Source organism: Gaeumannomyces tritici (assembly GCF_000145635.1).
Source record: "Gaeumannomyces tritici R3-111a-1 unplaced genomic scaffold supercont2.5, whole genome shotgun sequence".
Classification (NCBI taxonomy): domain Eukaryota; kingdom Fungi; phylum Ascomycota; class Sordariomycetes; order Magnaporthales; family Magnaporthaceae; genus Gaeumannomyces; species Gaeumannomyces tritici.
The window spans coordinates 519,444-537,584 of NW_008804549.1; the positions used below are offsets into that span (position 1 = coordinate 519,444).

The 18,141-nt window shown below is 57.7% G+C and overlaps 6 protein-coding genes across 6 annotated transcripts; 4 read left to right on the forward strand and 2 right to left on the reverse strand.

The window, feature by feature from the left end:
• Positions 1 to 1,395: 1,395 nt before the first annotated feature.
• On the reverse strand, positions 1,396 to 3,499 carry GGTG_09161 (hypothetical protein). The gene has a single exon (XM_009227005.1). The coding sequence runs from the start codon at positions 3,333 to 3,335 to the stop codon at positions 1,473 to 1,475; it is 1,863 nt and encodes a 620-aa protein (XP_009225269.1). The 5' UTR covers positions 3,336 to 3,499; the 3' UTR covers positions 1,396 to 1,472.
• An 828-nt stretch (positions 3,500 to 4,327) lies between these two features.
• Positions 4,328 to 7,627, forward strand: GGTG_09162 (hypothetical protein). The gene has a single exon (XM_009227006.1). It carries the CDS (start codon positions 4,427 to 4,429, stop codon positions 7,439 to 7,441), a length of 3,015 nt encoding a protein of 1,004 aa, XP_009225270.1. The 5' UTR covers positions 4,328 to 4,426; the 3' UTR covers positions 7,442 to 7,627.
• On the reverse strand, positions 7,460 to 9,746 carry GGTG_09163 (hypothetical protein). Its single transcript, XM_009227007.1, has 2 exons — positions 8,015 to 9,746; positions 7,460 to 7,932 (listed from the first exon to the last, which is right to left on the reverse strand). Exons 1-2 carry the CDS (start codon positions 9,690 to 9,692, stop codon positions 7,727 to 7,729), a joined length of 1,884 nt encoding a protein of 627 aa, XP_009225271.1. The 5' UTR covers positions 9,693 to 9,746; the 3' UTR covers positions 7,460 to 7,726.
• Positions 9,747 to 11,279: 1,533 nt separating this feature from the next.
• On the forward strand, positions 11,280 to 13,335 carry GGTG_09164 (hypothetical protein; the record flags this gene model as incomplete). Its single annotated transcript, XM_009227008.1, has 2 exons — positions 11,280 to 11,672; positions 12,078 to 13,335. 2 exons carry the CDS (start codon positions 11,280 to 11,282, stop codon positions 12,882 to 12,884), a joined length of 1,200 nt encoding a protein of 399 aa, XP_009225272.1. The 3' UTR covers positions 12,885 to 13,335.
• Positions 13,336 to 14,845: 1,510 nt separating this feature from the next.
• On the forward strand, positions 14,846 to 16,835 carry GGTG_09165 (hypothetical protein). The gene is made up of 2 exons (XM_009227009.1): positions 14,846 to 15,302; positions 15,351 to 16,835. The coding sequence occupies exons 1-2, from the start codon at positions 14,943 to 14,945 to the stop codon at positions 16,752 to 16,754; spliced, it is 1,764 nt and encodes a 587-aa protein (XP_009225273.1). The 5' UTR covers positions 14,846 to 14,942; the 3' UTR covers positions 16,755 to 16,835.
• Positions 16,793 to 18,101, forward strand: GGTG_09166 (hypothetical protein; the record flags this gene model as incomplete). The annotated part of the gene is made up of 4 exons (XM_009227010.1): positions 16,793 to 17,004; positions 17,283 to 17,409; positions 17,675 to 17,985; positions 18,054 to 18,101. Exons 1-4 carry the CDS (start codon positions 16,876 to 16,878, stop codon positions 18,099 to 18,101), a joined length of 615 nt encoding a protein of 204 aa, XP_009225274.1. The 5' UTR covers positions 16,793 to 16,875.
• Positions 18,102 to 18,141: the final 40 nt, after the last annotated feature.

Here is an 18,141-nt window from a genome sequence, read left to right on the forward strand (position 1 = left end):
GGGAGGTTGCATTTACCGTGGCGCCAGGCAAGGCTTCTCCATGGAATTCTTTCCCCTTTTCCCTGACGCCTTTCTCCGTTCTCCTATCTGTTTTACAAGCCCAGAGACTCGCCAGCGCCGTCTTGGCAAAATGGCCCCCGTCGCTTGCCACGGCGCCATGGAACACCCCTATCTCTGCGCAGGCGTGCTTCCCCCTGAAATTCTCATTTCCATTCCCTCCTTCCTCTTTTATATCCTCCCATTACTATGTACAGTTTAAATACCTGATAGCGCGTTTCTGTCTAAGTGGCCCCCATCGCCCGCTGCGGCGCTATAAAATACCCCCATTTCCGCGCAGGCGTGTTTTCCCCTTTCTCTCCTTCCTCTCTCATGTCCTCCCGTTACTCTGTACAGATGTACAGCTCAAATTCCCAATGGCGCGTCTCTGTCCAAGTAGCCCCCGCGGGGCGTCGCGAGGCGCGACATTTTTCTGGCGCCACAGTATTTCCGCCCAAAGCTTCGACTCCCTATTCCCCTTTTCCCTTTTCCCTGTCCCCACATTACCGTATGCACTGGAAATCTCCAGCAGCTCGTCTCGTTAAAATAGCCGTGGCCGCGTGCTGCCGCCGTTGCGCGCCGGGGGGCACTATATTACCCTGGCGCCAAGGAGTCTTCCCCTTTCCGTCTTGCCTTTTACCTCTTTTCCGTCCCCTCCTTACCGTATATACTTGATATCTCGAACAGCGCCTTCTCGACAAGGTGGCACCGCCGCGCGCTTCCAGTATCGCCCCGCGCTACGGAACGCTGTACTGCTTTGGCGCCGGAGGGCTTTGTCCCGTTATTTTTGTTCCCCCCTCTACTTTTCCTTTTTCCCCTTATCTTTTTTTTACCGGATGGGCCCATAGCTTCAACAGCTCGTTTGTTAACTGCAGGACACACCACCGCCGCGCACCGCGGGGTACCGTATCCCTCTTGGCGCTAGGGGTTTTCTTCCCTTACCTTACACTACATCCTTTGCTTTTCCTTTTTCCCCGTCCCTTTTTTTTGCCGGGCGGACCCAAATTTCCAAAAGCTTGTTTGTCAAGCCTCTTGGCGCACTTACTGCTGTGCACCACGGGAACCCGTATTTTCCTAGGGTTATAGGACCCCCCCTTTAAACTATTTATTCCCCCTTGCCCTTCTCCTTTTTCTCTTTTACCCGACTTACCACAGGGGGACAAAACTCCAACAGCCAGTTTGCTCAACCTCTCCGCGCCATCACCGCCACGCACCACGGGATACCGCTGTCGCCTTGGCGCTGGGGGACCCTTTCCCAAGGTTTTATCCCCTTTTGCTCCTCACCGTCGTCTCCGTCGCCTAGTTTATCGTATAAACGGAAAATGCGAGTGGCGTACCTCGCTAAAATAGCTGCCGCCGCGAGCTATAGGATGGATATTAACGTTATGCTATTCACGCGTAAAGGGCCCCCAGTGCAAAACTCCCATCCCCTATTCCTACTCAACGATAAACCTAGATATGCCGCTACTTTTCACCCTGGCTACCACCTCGCTATCGAAACACTCATCCTGCATAACACCACTAACGTATGCGGAGCTAACCATCCGGTAGCGCCCAGTTGACTGCATTGGCCGTAAGACCACGGGTATGCCGAGAGGCTCGCACACGACGATGACGTCCCGCTTATCCATGGCATCGCAGGTAGTTAAGCCGATGCCTCCAGGCCCTGAAGGGAAGATTAGGCGTTTGCCTGCGAGTCCTAGGAGGATTGCCGCGCGCATATAAACGAGCATGTCAAAGCGTTCGTGCTCCACGTTGTTTGTCTCGTTTTCGCGCAGTAACTCCAACAGCCGATGCTCCAGCGGCTGATTCTCCAGTTTATCCGCCGCGCCCTCAGCGCCGCGGTTGTGCTCTCTGGTGATCATCCTGGGATTGACTGCGTTGAGGGCGGTTGCTAATCGTCGCCGGTACTGGCGCGCCTCAAATAGCCACTGTTCCTCGTCTTGGTTGTCCTGGACATGGGGCGGAGAGTAGAACAGCTTGATAATTTGGGCAGCCAATGCCACCAAGTCGGTCTCGAGCAACACCGTGGTGAATGAGCTGCAGAGCTGCCAGCCGTCCAGGTGCAGCATCCTCCGGTCGTGCGAAATTACAAACCGGGAGCTGCTGTTGGCGTCGCTGCTGCCGCCGCTGCCTGCGGTGTTTTGCGGCTCCTGTGACGAGAACTTCGGGTGTAATGGCACGAATGATGTCATGGTGTCAAAGACCGGCTGCTCGGGGCCGGAGCTGGCGAAGTCCAGCACCCAGGACGGGTAGCGGGCGTTGCCGCAAGCGCCTTGGTTAAAACGGTTCGGGAAAAATGAAAACGATGTAGCCAGCGAAAAAAGCGCCGGCGGGCGCCGGCGGATTATGTGCACCGTCGCGTTCCAGAAGACCTCCTCGTGCGGCTGGTTGTAATCCACAGCTGGGAGTGGATTACCGTCGTCTTCCGCCGCTAAATCGATCATCCCGTAGAGACCGTATATGTGGTCCCGGGGGTTGTGGCAGCAGCGATGGATAGTGGCGAAGAGGAGCTCCATGAGCGAAAATTCTCGGGCCCTGGCTTGTTTCGAGCGCCGGTCGCTGATCTCTCCCATCACCCTCGCTTGGAGGCTTAGATTGGGGCCGAGGAAGTCTTTCGTCCGGATGATAGTCTGAGTGCTGTACATCGGCGCGCGGTTGGGCTCGTTCAAGTTTGGAAGTAAATCCCATAGCTCGACCACCTCCGAGCCCAGGAACTCTTTCTTCGCGCCACAAAACAGCACGGGCTCGTCGCGGGCCAGGATGTGCTCCTGGAAGGTCCACATGCGGCTCCAGTAAGGGCGCGATAGAATGTCGAAAATGCCGATATGGATTTCGAGAGACGACGCTACAGCCTCGGGCGACCCCGAAGACTTGCGGCAGGATGCGATTGCCTTGTCGATGTAGGCATTGGACTCGCCCAGCCATACCAAGACCTTGGAGGCCTCCGAATATACCCTGCCCATCAGCGGCACTTGCACGTTCTTTTCCAGGTTATCCGTCTGGTTGATGCAGACTGCATCTGCCCAGATGTCGCGGGGATCCGATCTTCTCAGCCTGCGCAGTGCCCTTTCGAGGCTTGCAGTAACTTGCATGTCGTCGCCGTCCACTTTTATCGGTTTCGTGGTCGAGTTGCCGCCCCAGGCGTATGACAGCGCTTCGAAGGATGGGGATGGGTTTGCGTCGAGGGAGACGATTTTGAGCCTACAGTGGACCGGGCCGCCATGCTCATCGGGGAGCAGACTCAGCACGCGGATCTCTGACCGGCTCGGCTCGAGAGGTGTATAGACGGGCGACATGGCTGTGCTTTCTGTACGGGTCACTTAAAAACCAAATAGCAGGAGTAATGGGGCCAAAGACGAGAGGGAAGCGATGCGAAGAGTGTGTTTGCGTGTACCGAGGCAACACTGGAGACGGACAAAGCTGATATGCTCAAGTCGTCAGGGCTTTCTTTGCGCAAGCGGCTCCCGCTATTAATGCGACGCACATCAGACAGCAAGCCCAGTCGGGGACGCCCGGCACGGCAGAAGGGTGGTGTTCGAGACCGAGGCTGCTGAGCGGGGCTCAGCTACGTTCATCGGGCACCTGCTGCCAGCCGACATTGACATAGCTTTCCAGGATTTCCCCATTATTTTGCCAGACCCTTTGGTTCTCCTCCACAAGGATACAATGGAATTACGGAGTGTTCAAAGTGCTACCCTATAGGAGGAAACTCGGTGCGTTGCTCGATGGAAAAGAGGGATCTAGCTAGGTGGATTGGAGCCACGATTCTTGGCGTGGCTCCATGTCACGTACCTCTGAGCCGGCAGGAGGCCGCGCATTAACATGGGGTTCATTCGCTGGAACAAATTGCCTTGCGCGATGCCTCGTTTGGGCTAGCACCACCCCGCGCTTTCGCGTCGGACTTGGGTTGTAGCACACGATGATCGTTCACAGTTGGATTGGATGAGAACCTTTTTTTCTCCATGTGACCGCCGGAAAAGATACGTAATTTCTTTTTAACCAGTCAACGGGACTTGCAGATGAAACATTTATACTAACGTGACGCTGTGAGCCACCTGGCAAATGCAGGCGATCGGGTGAAGAAAGAAAGCCTGGGAAAAAGCCCGGGAGGGAGCCCGATCAGCCAACCCACATGAATCGCCCGAACAGGTGGACCCACTTCAGGCTTCCCGCTTGGGATGCTAGCCGCTTATTTTTTTTCGGGGCCGGTGCCCCAGCCTGGCCTTGGGCGGACAACACAGGAGTTGGGTACCTATGAATATAAAAAAAAAGTTACCTACGGGTTGTTCTCGAGTTGTTCATCGCAAGTAAACCGATACTAGCACCAATTTGCTCCTATGAAACGGCACCACTTCACTTTGAAAAAATCAAGCCTGCTTCCTACACAATGAACGAAACGCGCTCTCGTCAAAACCCCTTTGGGACAGAGGACGTGGAAAAAATAAAAACCTTGTGGGAGTTCAAGATCGACCGAGCCGACGTCGACCGATGGGCGTTGCGGGACATTAGGTTCCTTGTTTACGACGACACGGACGTGAAGTCGAATGGGTACGACAGCGACGACGAGGAGGGCGTAGCCGAGCCGGTGCAGAACGACCCGATGCCGGCCCCTTCAGGCAGCGGCTCGACGTGCACAGTCTGCTCCGGCATCCCCGAGTTCCCCAGAAATTTCAAGACGCGCAGGTTCCGCTTGTTCAAGCCGGCCGACGAGGTTCCCGGCTTCGTGAAGGAGGATGTGGCAGTGCCCGTGGAAATCTGTCCCCACTATCTGGCCGTTTCGCACTGCAGGCCGCCGCCGGGTTCGGCCGTTACAGCCTTTCGGCGTACCTGCCGCGTGCGCGACCTCGACGGTACCACGCGAGCCGCCCGCGCGCTTGATGACGTCCTGGACCGTGCCGTCGACTTTGCCAACACGTGCGGCCTCCGCATGATCTGGATCGACCAGGAGTGCCTGCCTCCTCGGTCTTTGGTGGAGCGGCCGGCGTCGGCCCTACTCCGGGGCTCCGCGGACGTCTCCGACTTGGACAAGTCCGCCACCGAGCCGCCGCCCTCCTTCTCACCAAGAAGCTTGTCCTGTCGGGTGGCTCCTCCCCCTCCCCCGGTGGCGTTCCGGCAAATAGGCGTCGAGGTCATGGACATCGTTTATAGCAAAGCCATCGCAACCGCAGGCCTCCACGACGGCGTGGTGGTTAGCCAGCAACAGCTTGACAGTATCAACATGCTTATTAAATACGACAAATCCCGGGGATCGGAACCCCTCCAAAGCCAGCACCACCAATACTGGCAGGTGATCCAGTTGTTGAAAGCGGTGGCGGGGGATCGCTGGTATACACGCGCATGCGTGGCCCAGGAGGCAGTTACCGCTAGCCTCGGCCTTTTTCTCGTGTTTCGGAGGGAGCCTGGCGTCATAGGCGGTTCACGTATGCGCTGCATAGAGGGTTTGGAGGAGGGTCGCACCCGGCTGCCGCCTCATAGCCTGGACACCCAGGAGCGCAAACTCTCATCCGAGGTCGTCGGCATTAACGTGCTCGACTTCCGCAAGCTAGTGCGAACGACAGAATGGGTCTACACCCTGATCCAATTCAAAGCTCCAGACCGGAGGATAACTAATATAATCATGCCGATCGTAGACGTCGCCAAAACACTCCACCCGACCTTGTCAGACGGCAAGCCGCCTGGCGTGCGCAACAGAAAGCAAGCCATCAACGCCGCGACAGCTCTTACACTCCTCAAGAACCGGGATTGCCGCGACGCGCACCACCGCATCGCCATCGTAGCCAACATGTGCCGCTACGAGATCCGCATCGACACGGCCAAAGCGCGTTGTGATTCGGCACGAACCGGCATTCTCTCGCTCGCCCTGCTCAATTCGGACCTCTCCCTGCTCGTGCCCGAAATGTACGCGTGCTCCACGAGAACCAAACCCTGCACAAATACCGACTGCTGCTGCGCTATAAAGAACAGGGGCCTGCTTTCGCCTTTTGATACCCACCCCGACGCTATATGCGACCCGAACCCGCGGCAGAGCCCCTACATAAGGCCGACGGTGCACAAGCACGGGGCCGACCCGGCGGAACCCGGTCTGCTGCGACTCTCCGCGCATACCTGGACGGTTGACGAGGGCCTAAGTCTGGGCATCCTACGGGACCAGTACCTCGAACAGTGGCGTGGCCTAACAACCCTCCGCCCCACGCCCGTACCGCTGAAAGGTGAATCCATCAAGGCCACACGGAGACGGGGGTTGCTGTTGGCCAGGCATTTTGTCGACACCCCCGACGACGACTTCCGGGCCCAAGCCAGAATGGAGGTTCTGCAAAACGGTGGTACTCTACCGCGAGATTCGCCGCTATGGCGTGGTTTGGACCCGGTCGGCGTCGAGTTCAAAGTGCAGCCCGACGCCAATTACATCGAAGGCAGTCCCGAAAGGCGCCGGCATATGGCCGAGATTGTGTTCGGCATTCTGCGTCACCTAAACGGGCTCCAGCGCGAGAACCCGCGGGCAGCTGGACTAGCAAATAGCATATGGCAGTCGCTGTGCGTTGCCACACGCACAACCCTCGCCTCTGACGAACGCTTCTCCGGATCGCTAGTGCAAAATTTCGACCTGCCGGATACGGTCTGCGAAAAGTTTTTCGTGAACCTATGTGATCACAACCCGCTCAACCCGTTCGACATGCTTCAGCTCGACAAAGACAGAAGTGGTGGCTACCGTCAGACTTGGTTCATCGAACGGATTATGCAGCAGGGAAAACTGTGGATCGGGTCATACGACCGGGCTTTCCCTGCCAGCAAGAAAGGACCGTTGGAGGAGCGCACAACGACCGCCCGTGCCACAATTCTCCAAAGGCAGTTGCGGGATCGACTGCTGATGGATCATATATTGGCCACCAAGCAGGAGCTCGCGACTGACCCGAGCAAAGCCGACAGTTTGTCAAAGTACAGCGCAAACATTGCAAAGTACTTCGAACTATCGACTCTTTCCAGCACCCCGCGTGAGGCCGATGAGGAATGGGCGCGCTCGCTAGTGTCGACCTTTGACGTCGACGGGCCTTGCACCGTGGCCACGCCGTACGACCCCGTGCGAGAAATGCTGCCGCACCCGGCAGTGCGGAGCATGAGCGCGTGCTGGGTGGTCAAAGAGCTCTCTCCACATTCCCACACGGAGCGGGCGGAGGAGCCGGGCAGCGCCTCCGCACAGGTTGGGCAGGACGGTTGCCGCGAGGCGGACAAAGGGAAGGGCGTTGAGAGACGGCAAAGTGCAGAGGACGATGGGCCGAGCAAACCGGGTAGGCCGGGAGGGGACTTTTATCCTGCTGTTTCACGCCGCTACAAGGTTGTTGACAAAGTCAAAGGGCTGTGGGAGCTGATGGACAGGCCCTGGCAGCAACATTTATTTGTTTAGAGGCGATGCTATTTTCAGGTCTTGTGTTTTGGTGGGAGTCATGGGGAGCAAGGCACTGGAGTTTCTTTTTTTTTTTTTCATTCACGCATTGGCCATCAAAAAAAAAAATACACGAAACGGCTTGCGGCAAGGAGTAACCGGGATGCTTGAAATTACGTAGGACAGCGTATAAACCGCGGTAGACCCAACCCTGCAGTTGTGACCGAGGAAGCGCTCTTGCAAGTAGAGATTTGGCCTGCCCCAGATGCCATGGTGTTCGTACGACACCGAGCGCGACAACGTCTACTAAATTCTTCTCCTAATCACCACCTTGAAAGGTTCCTTGAGCCTTTTCATCCCCACTGTACTGGCCTCGGTGACCGGCATGACCCAGGAGCCGTCGGAATCGGTATTTACGGGCTGAATGTCGTACTGATGTAAAACGGCTGCCGCGAAGGCCATGGTCTCCCTGAGGGCGAATACGCGGCCGGGGCAAGCAGACGAACCGCCGCCTGTGTGGCGGAGAATCTGTGGGTTAGTACGACAGATTCTAGCAAGAGCAGCACCGGGGAAAATGGGCGGTGCTCCACGAACCATATGGCCGAACCAAGCCCAGCTTGGCGACCGCCACCTTCTCCTTGCCCGCATGCGCGTCGGCGCCAGCAGACATGGAACCGACCGCCTCTTGCACCGTGATGTGGCGCCGGTGGTCCCACGCAAAGGGGTTCGGGAAGATGCGGGGGTCAGTGTTGTGCATCTCCTCGACGACGTGCGCGTAGGCGCCCTTGGGCACGCGCCACTGGGCCGCCGGCCGCCCCTCGCGCCGCTGGTCCGTCAGCACGAGGTCCTCGCGCGCCTGCCGGAAGCCCCACGCCGAGCCGTCGATCCGCAGGCTCTCGACGTACGCCGCCTTGAGCAGCGGACAGCGCGAGCAGAGCCCCTCAACATCGATGCGGCCGCCGCCGACGGCCAGCGCCGCCCCCGGCCCGCCGTTGCTGCTGCTACTGGGTGGTGCGTCGCCGCCGCCGCCCCCGAACTTGAGGTGTGGCGCCACCTCGGCACGCACGCCCGCGAGCAGGGCCGGGTCGGCGGCGACGCGGGCGACGACCCAGAAGACGAGCATGTTGGAGTTTGTGTTCATGGCCCAGGCCAGGGCGAGCTCGTTGGCGGCGCGCGCCTCGATGCTGACGCCCATGTCGCGGTAGAGTTCCACGCGGGCCTGCACCAGGTCCGAGACGGTGTCGAGGCGCCGCCACCGGGGCCCCGCGTCCTGGCCCGCGGCGCGGCGGTCCAGCGCCGCCTCGAACTCGCGCATGCAGCGCAGCAGCTCGGCCTGGGCGGCGGCCGCGCGCGCGACGGCGGGCGCCAGGAACGAGGGTACCCAGCGGGGGATGCCCAGCCCCAGGAGGACCCAGGACCTGTCGAACTCCTGGAGCAGGTCCCAAAAGTGCGGAAAGTTTTCCATGAAGTCGTCGCCGAGCAGGCTGGGGTTGGCCGTGTAGCCGACGAAGGCGCGCACCAGCTCGTCGAGGGAAGCTTCTACCGACTGCCCGGTCTGGCCGTCTTGATCAGTGCAGCTTCTGTAGGGCTGATTTGCTGCCGCCTTGTAGGTGGCCGCCCCGGGGCTGCTGACATGCTCGAGGCCAGCCACGCGCTCCCATGGCATCAGCATCGCCTGCTGAGTGGCCCCAAGCGTGACAAAACGGTCGATATTGCGCGCTAAGCGTCCGGCGGTGGCCTCAACCATGCGCGTTAGGCCCGGGCCCGACAGCAGGGTGCGGGTAAAGACGTCACTAAGGCGGGGCGACAGCTCGGCGTAAGCGCCCAGCTCCTCAGGCGGGTATCCGAATGCCTTGTCCAGCAGGCGGGCGCGGATCCAGCCGGTGTCGGCGGCGGAGCTGGGCTTCCCCAGCAGCGAGGTGCCGACCCGGTGGCGGAAGATGAAGACGTGCGTTGTCCCGAACAGGTTGAGCGAGGCCACGCCGTCCGGGAGGCTGTCGCGGAGGCCCGTGAGAAAGCTGCAGTGGCCGAACGCGAGATTTGGGATGTGGCCGAGAATGGGGAACCAGTAGGGGATCAAAGGTACCGGTTCTGTTGTCGGGGTGGTGGCCTTGGAGGCCCCGTGCGTCTTGTGGCGTGCCTGTGAGCGAGCCGCCCAGTCAGTCCGGAGGCGGGTCACGCCGGCGACGAAAAGCAGGAGGATGCAGAAGCCTGCGGCTGTCGTGGACGGCCCGCCACCTTGGAGCGGCAAGAACTGGAGATCCAAACCCATGGCGGCAGGTATGGAATTATTAGCAGGTATTCTGGTCCTAGACACGTCTTACTGCAGATGTCTGGTGGCAAAGGAAAAGGAGGAGCTGTGTCGGTACCAGTGACAAGAGGGCGGATGGCGCCCTGATATTCCTCACGGACCGTCACAAACTACCAGGGGGTCACAGGAGCAAGGTCGATGTGCTGCCAGCAGTTTTTTTTTGGCATTTCCTAACATTGGGCATGTCCGATTGGTCAGGTAACGGCGATCGAGAAGCGCCAGTGGGCTGCCAACACCACGCCATGAGTGGACAGGCAGCCGCTCGAAGGGATTGCGCCGCAATGGAGGATGCCGCAGATGTTGCGATGTCCAGGAACGGAAAGTGAGCAACCAACATCCCCGAATTTGAGCCTTACGAGTGGGCCGCCACTCGCTGAAGGAGCAGATGGAGCCACGGGAGCATCCAGTCGGCCTAGACAAATGGGACAAATGCAAGGGGGCACGGCTAGCCGCATCTACTGCGAGATTCGCCTCGGGGCTAGCGTACCTTTGTCACATTGTTATGCATTGGCGATCACACTCCTTCGGTACGAGTGCGGCGTCGAGAAATCTGCGCCACATTGGCCACTCTCAATGCAAGGCACCTGTTTGGGAGCCGCGCAGGGGCTGTCAGGAGCACATTCTCGGCTTCTCGAGCGTTATGCAGGAATGCACATCATGTCAGCACTTTATTTTTCCGGCATGCTCTCTTTCGCCCACACTCATTTTGATGTATGACCTCAGATGCTTAGATTGCTGATTGTACCAAGGCACTAGAGTGTAAAAGTGTCGTTTCCGGGTCTGGGATAACACAAGCACCTGGTGGTGCCTGCCTGATGTAGTAGGTCCGTGCGGAGGGAGTCACTGCTGTTTGGGGGGCTTGCCCGGTCCCAAACTCGCTCCCCAATTATCGAGGGTCAAACCAGATCCAGCGCCCTCAAGTCAGAGAAGTCCAATGACCCATATCCTTCCGTCCTCCACCACGTTATTTGTTCCGAGCAGCCGACCCCTCCACTGGGCGCCTCCCCCTTTCCATCCAGCTTGCAGACGCGAGAAGTTTCTTCTCCTTAGCAGTCTGTCTTGACCGACCATTCTATAAAACTTTTCTCTTCATTTTCCATTACTTAAGCGCACAAGCATCCCTCATCCAACCTTCTTCCTTGATGGACTTCTCGAGGCCACCGCGTCTCCGTCCAGCCACTGCCTCCCTCGGTAGCTACTTTCGACTCTGACCAGCGAAGCATACCGCATTGCCGCCTTTCCTGGTGCTATCCGTTTCGAGGCTTCCTGGGTTCGGCTCCAAAAGATTTTCAACAGATCCGCGGACGCTCTGGCCTCGGAAAGACAGGTTCGGGCCGAGGGTATCCGGATGAGGAGCACACCAAGGGGATCATTGCTGGCGCGGTGAAGTTGCGCCCTCTGTTCGTCTTCACCGAATTCTCGAGCTGCCCCCGAGACGCATCAGAAGCTAACAATCTCTGGTGCTGCGGCTCAAGTATTAGAGTCATCAACGTCGCCCTCAGATTTCGTAGCGGTCTAGCTCTAGTATATTCCCCCATCGACGCGCGTATGGTGCCAGACGGCACACCTGAAGCCCTTTCCGCGAGTTGCGATCCGGCCCAGGAACCATCACACAAGACAGGGCATCTCGAGAGTGGCAAGGCAAGATTAGGAAAGAGAACGAGAGGCTCGCGTCCGAGGCAAAGGCGTATACATTTCATCGTCAGGAGTAAATGGGCAGAGTCCGGTGCAGAATCAGACTGCGTTGCCTTAGACCTCCCACTAGCTCACCACAGGAGCAGCCGTCGTCGGGACCCGAAGTCAGTTCAGTCTGACCTGCGGAATATTGTCACCGGCGCCACGGGGAACGGCCAGAACCCCATCTCTCTACCTACTTCGACGTCACCGAACACTCCCCTGATGCCTTGCCACCAGTCAATCTGGGCTTTGCTCCGGATGTCGGTGTGTCAACTGCCACAGCGTTCAGTGGGAACGCCCAGGATTTGCTGGGCATGTTCTGGTTCTTGGAGAACTTCAAAGTCGTCATCACTGGCGCGTAAAAAAATGCCGCGAAGAAGCCTCGTGGCAGGGCTTCTCAGAAGAGAAAGTCCGCCAAGGCCGCCAAGTCCGCCGAATTTGCGGTAGAGTCCTCGGACGAGGGCGAAGGTCCTGCCATCACCACGCCTATATAAAGCTATCGTCTAGCCAGTTCAGGAGCATCCAATTCGATCTTTTCATTTTGCTACAGACATTTTTACTCCAGTGACGGGCTACAAGCGAACCCGATACTCTTTCAATAACATTGTCATTATTTATCCGCACACAACCACGCAACACCTCCCTACTCATACAAGCTATCATGGCCAGCAAGGACAACAAAGTGGCCAGCCCAGCCCAGGAGCTTCCGCAGTCGGACCCGGAGCGGAAAGGGGCCAGGAAAACGACTCGTCCAACGCTTTTGCTTCTTCGGCCACCCAACCTCCGCCGCCACCCGAACATCGTCGGCCCAAAATCGTGTTCAAGACGACGCCCACCGAGCCTGCCAAGCCTACCGTGCCCATCGCGCCCACCGAGTTTGTCGAGCCCACCGAATCTGTCAAGCCGACCAAGCCCACCCAGCCCGCCGTGCCCGCTGTGCCCGCCAAGCCCATTGAGTCTGTCAAGCCCACCCAGCCCACCCAGCCCGCTGTGCCCGCTAGGCCCGCTAGGCCCTTTGAGCCCGGCGAGCTTCTAAGGCTTAGGCCACTACCCCCTTCGCTCCGTTTTTGGCCTTTTCACACAGACGTTCACCTGTTGAACATCCTCGACAAGCCCAACTACCGCGACTTCACATTGCCTGCCAATACGAAAAGCAAAGGGAGTGCAAACAGCGCTTTCACCAAGCACGGGATAATGCTCCATAGCGGCTATTGCAACCTGCGGAAAATCCCATTCATTGGTCGGGTGCCTTGGTGGTCCGACAACGTTGAGCAAGGCATTTTTGCTCGTGTCGGGAAACAGCCCATCCCGAGCGATGCTGCCCGCGCTGGCAGTGATGCCGGCAAAGCCGCAAAAAAGAACGCCATCAAAGTTCAAGACCTTGCCTACGACTTGACGTACCGCATCCCTCTCGACATTGGAAGATTTAAGGGTGCTCCGGTCCATATGGATCATTGTCATATAGCGAGGGGCTGAACGATGAAGAGAAGAAGATACTTCTGCGGGTTTGCCCTAAAGCTTTGTTTGATTCGCGATATGAAGAGGGGCTGAATGACGACGTGTAGAAGATACTCCGTCGAAACAACCAATAGACGTCAGCGAGAGGAGGATAATGCCAGAGAGGGAAACCATGTTCGACAGGGAACAAATGTCACTGTCAGATCTAGCGAGAACAAGATTCCTGTCGAGCGGATAATTCCAAGTTTACCGCGCTAGCCAAGGCCACTCCTTCGCGCGGAACCGCAAGCCGGAGCAGAAACTATCACACTATCGATCAACACAGCCGGAAGGAGTGTCGACACCGTCCCGGTCAAGTTCCTGTACAGTTACACCTAAGACGAGTAGAGTTATGCTGGATAATAAGCCTCTGCCACTTGTCTGCGTCAACGTCTGCTCCAAGAAGGAGAGCGGGCAGCCGCTCCAGCACTGTTTCAGGCTAGGGCCCTTTTCTAGGCTCAGCAAGATTTATATTTGCAAAGGAGCTTACACCACTAATGAGCCACAACATGGGCCTCCTCTTTATATTCCTCCTTGTAGATATACCTGGCGATTTCCCATTGTCCCCAGAACTTCCTTATAGTTTACTCCAGTCTCACGTCACCTGATAAGCGTAGATATGAAGCTTCCCCACCTGCCAACCATCATACAAAGCCCTTATCATATCACCCACCCAACACCTTGCCCTCACAAGATAGATTTGGAGTGAAGATGGACTCGAAGTCCTTCCTGAAGAACTCCAGCCTTCGGTGTGCCTTTGGGGGTTCAACTCTGCCCATCTGCTATGGTCCATGGGGAACGGAATGGCATTGCCCTAGTTTCAGACTATAGTTGCAAAGGAGGACAGCAACCGTGTGGGATTCCCGTCATCTAACACGCCGAAAACAAAGCAGCTAGCATCTACCGAGGTGGCTTTGTCGTCAAGGTCCACGAGGGATATGACAAATAGGACTTCGCTCTTGTCAAGACCTCTGGACCCTCCGGGAGGTCTCCAAGGAGATCATCACAGGCCCGCAGATGGAATAGCACTCTAATTACTTGCAACATGCACGCATCCATTTCGTGCGGCTCATGGCCTCGCTCATAGAGGCCATCGGCCATCGATCAAAGAGAAGATGAGGGTGGGACTGGTCTTTCGTTCTTTTCCCCGACACGACCTTCGACCGAGCCACCTTTGTTCTTGCGGCACACCATGATTCTTCTTTGTTCCTCGGCTCGTGGTTACTGATTGAAAGGCCGAGGGTAATCATCGGCTGGCCGCGGAGTTGATTACACAAGAGAGTGTCTTTGTTCTATCGAACTCCTCTTATAGACATAAACCTTCAAAAATGGTGCAGCATATGCTGTTGCGCCTTGACGTGCCTGCAGCCACGACCAGCTGCGACTGCAAGCTCCTTGTGCCTTGGAGCTGCCGCAACGACTGCCTCAACGACTGCCCAGCAACGGGATATTTGGCCTGGTTCTTCAGGACTTCACCGAAGGCGGACTGTTATCCCCACAGGAGACTCTGGCCACTAATCACCACGGGAACACGGCCAAAAAAGCAGAGACGCGTGTGGGTAGTAGACCGCGTGGGTGGGTCCCAGGCAGCTGGCATCCCATCTTCTCTATTTAAACTCCCCACCCTCCACCTTCCCTCTTTCCAACCTTCCCACAACAACAACTCTCGACAACTCTTCCTCGAGAACTGATCTTGACTAGACAAGCCTCAAATCGAGCGCAGCATCTACCAACTATCAGCCTATCTTTGCAGGAAGCCCTCGTCTCGAGTACTCACACCCCCTCACCTTCATTCTCCCTCATTGGTCCACGTTTCGGTAGGTGGTCATTCCCTGAGAATCTCTCTTGGGCACTTGGGCATCAACGACGGCACCCAACCCAGCCCCCAGCCACTAACCTTCTTTCCTCTTCACCATATCGCCAGCATCGCGACGTCATCAAGTCGAGTGTTCAGCCCACCTTGAAGCTCACTTCGACTCTTCTTCGACTCCATCGCCAAACGAAACCATCGCCGTTCTTCGCCAAGAACATCTCGCCATGCCTCTTCGCAAGCGACTCCCAGCTGGCCACCCGGCCTCGCGTGGCGCCACGGCAGGCCGAAACAACCATCGCTCTGATAGAGCGTCAGATGTACAGGCTCCGTCGAAGCCATCCGTGGGAGCTCGGGCACGCGATCGCTGCGGCGCCCTCTCCATCAAGATGGCACTGGCGACGAAATCGCTGCCATCCAAGCTCAAGGCTAGGGCCTCAAGTGCCGCGGCAGCTCTCCGCGCGACAGACTGGGGTCTCATCACCATGCCGCACCCGAATATCACCGGGCGTATGCCGGCTGCCCAGTCCGGATCGAGCACGGACAACGGCTCTCATCAGCAGAGCCACAGCACGAACACACCTCGCGTCGCCGCCGGGGAGGTCTAGGATCCCTCCTCCGGTGTGCCTTCGCAGGGTACTATCGTTGCTGTCCTGGCGGTAAACCCTGATGGCAGCAGCTCTGGGGCGTCAGGATCGTCCCCACAAGCGAGCCCGCGGTCGCCTCGGGATACCACGACCTGCTCCTCACCGCCGTCGTCGCCTGCCACCCCGACGAGTTCAACGGGAGCCGGCACAATGACTTCCCGCGGTACTCAGTATGAGGCGAACCAGTGTCTTTCTATCGGCCCGGTCATGGTTGTGGAGACCACGACGCCCAGCGAGGTGACTGAGGCGGAGACACAGCACGAGGCCAGCCAGTGCCTTGCTATGAGCGATATCATGCTCGTGGAGAGTACGACGCCCGAGGATGTGCTGGACATGGAGATGGAGTACGAGGATGACCAGTTCCTCTCTCTCAGCACTATCATGATTGTGGACAGCACGTCGCCGGAGGACGCAGCCGATGAGACGGCGCAGATTGAAGCCAGCCAGTGCCTCTCCATCAGCGAGATTGCGGTCGTGGAGAGCACATCGCCCGAGGACGATACGGACGCGGCAATCCCTCTCACGCCTGAGCTGTCTATGTCGGGGATCATGGTCGCCATCGACTGTGCCCTAAAGAGCGAGGATACGCCGCATGTATCTCATGACATTATCAATGGTGCGGCCACCAAGGCTGCCGCGATGTCTCCTTGCCCCATTGTCCGTCTTCCTCCCAACCCCGCTGTGGGTTTCCTCGCCTACGACTCGGATTCGGATAGCGAGCATTCACAACAATCCTGGGAGTTCGTCGCTGTCGACGGTGCGGCCACTGAGGATGCCGCCATGTCTTCCCGTCCCATCGTCCGCCTGCCTCCGCGCCACGATCTTGGTGGTCTAGGTAGCGACTCGGATGCGGATAGCGAGAGCTCCTGCCAGTCCTCGGAGTTCGTTGCTGATCCGCAAGAGGCGGTCTATAGCCAAAGGGGCCCATACAACGAGGTCGCCGGCCAGGATGACCCCCGCGACGATGTCTCCGGCGAGGACGACGGCATGGACGGGTATTCCAGCGACCGAGACTCTGACGAAGAGTTCCCAGCAGTGTCACAGGAGGTCCTCAACCGCCTCATGGGGGAGGGCATGGACATGCTGGGCAACAAGTCGGGCCCGCTCCCGGGATCGAAAGAGGACGCAGCGCCGCAGCTGGACGCCTACTTTGCCGAGCGGGACCAGACCGATTTGAGGCCATGCTATGCCAAGGCCCTTCTGCGCAAGAACTGGGCTAGGTTCCCGGACGAGGTGGCGAAAACCCCGTTCTGCCCGCGACCTAAGAAAGAGTGGAAGAAGTACCAGGTCAGCTGGGACAACTGGATCTCGACGGGCCGCCTTCCTTTCTCCGGGCGGATGAAGGAGAGATTTCCGGGCGACGCTTGGGACTCGGACTCGGACGACGAGTAGGCTCCCCAGAATAAGCGTTTGCCCGGGGGCGGGATGTGGCAAAATAACCGAAACCCCACATCTGAAGACCGAGGCTTGAGAGCATACCAGCATTTTTAGACAAGAGACTGCTCTATCGCGCATGGTCGTCGACATGGCCTGTGTACCACCTCCGACTGGCACGAGCCACATCCACCAACTCCTCCAGCCGAGCGGGGAGAAGTGGCGTGGGAAGTCGGCCTCTCTTTCTATCGCAGAGATGCGAATCGCAGTGTGTCATGCGATCCTTTCCTCTTCTCCTCTTATCGGGCGGCGTTCTTTGCATCATCTCAAGAAGGGCAATACATTTCACATCTCGCCATATCTTACATCTTTCACGTTTTTTGCCCTTGATCAAGATCTTGATTCCTCATCTTTCTACACTTTACCTAATACTATTCTTCACTTTCTACTTATTAGCAACCTTAATACTCCTACCCTTTTGTATTCCTGTTATTTATCACACTTTCGCTGCGTGGCTCTGATTGGACTTTTTGTGCTTGGAAAAAGGGATATTTGTGTGAGATCTTTTGCGTCCGCGCCGGGGCAAGGAGAAGAGCCCACAGGCTGAACGAGTACTCGCGCCTTCACGACCAATTCCCCTCCACCCACGCGGGAAACTTTGCGGGCGACGTGGGTATGGCTGACGGCGGCCCCCTTGGCTTGCGAGGGAATATTTGTTCGGTGTTCTTGGGCGAATGGCGCAACTTATGTTGTAGGAAATACGACCTAAATGAGAGGGACAGGTGGCGGAGATCATTCTTTGTAATTTTGGCTGGTACAAGAGGAGACCCCTGCCTGAGCCTGGTAGAGGAACCCTCCTGGAGGGATAATAGCTCGCATAGATCAGCCCAGAAATAAACACCATGATTTGAGACTCTACCTAACTTCGCGGTCGCTAGTGCGCCAGGGCAGCGAGGGGACCGGGCTGGGCCAATATCAGCTGAGCCCGACCAGGGACGCTGCCGGGACAACGCCGGTTGAGCGGCCCATTCATGCGATGCAGGCGACGCTCGGCAGCGTCGGCGCCGTCAAGACCGCGCAGGAGCCGGGTGCACATACGTGCAGCATGGGTGCGAATATCAGCAAACAAAAGGTACTAGTCCTCAGCGGCGCCGGCGGGGTCGAGAGGAAGAGGCGTTTCGCCACCGACACGGAAGAATCCCTCGTGCACAGCGGCCAAGCGCTCGAAGTCGCCAAGGTCACCCTCCATGTGCGCCAGCGACTGCAAAGCTGGACGGTAGCAATGCAAAAGAAAAGGATAAAAGTGCGAGGGAACAGGGGAACAAATGTAGCAGTGTTGGTTCACGCAGGGTCATCAAATCCTGAAATTCATGGGTCACATATATTTGCTTGGTCATAAAAGTCT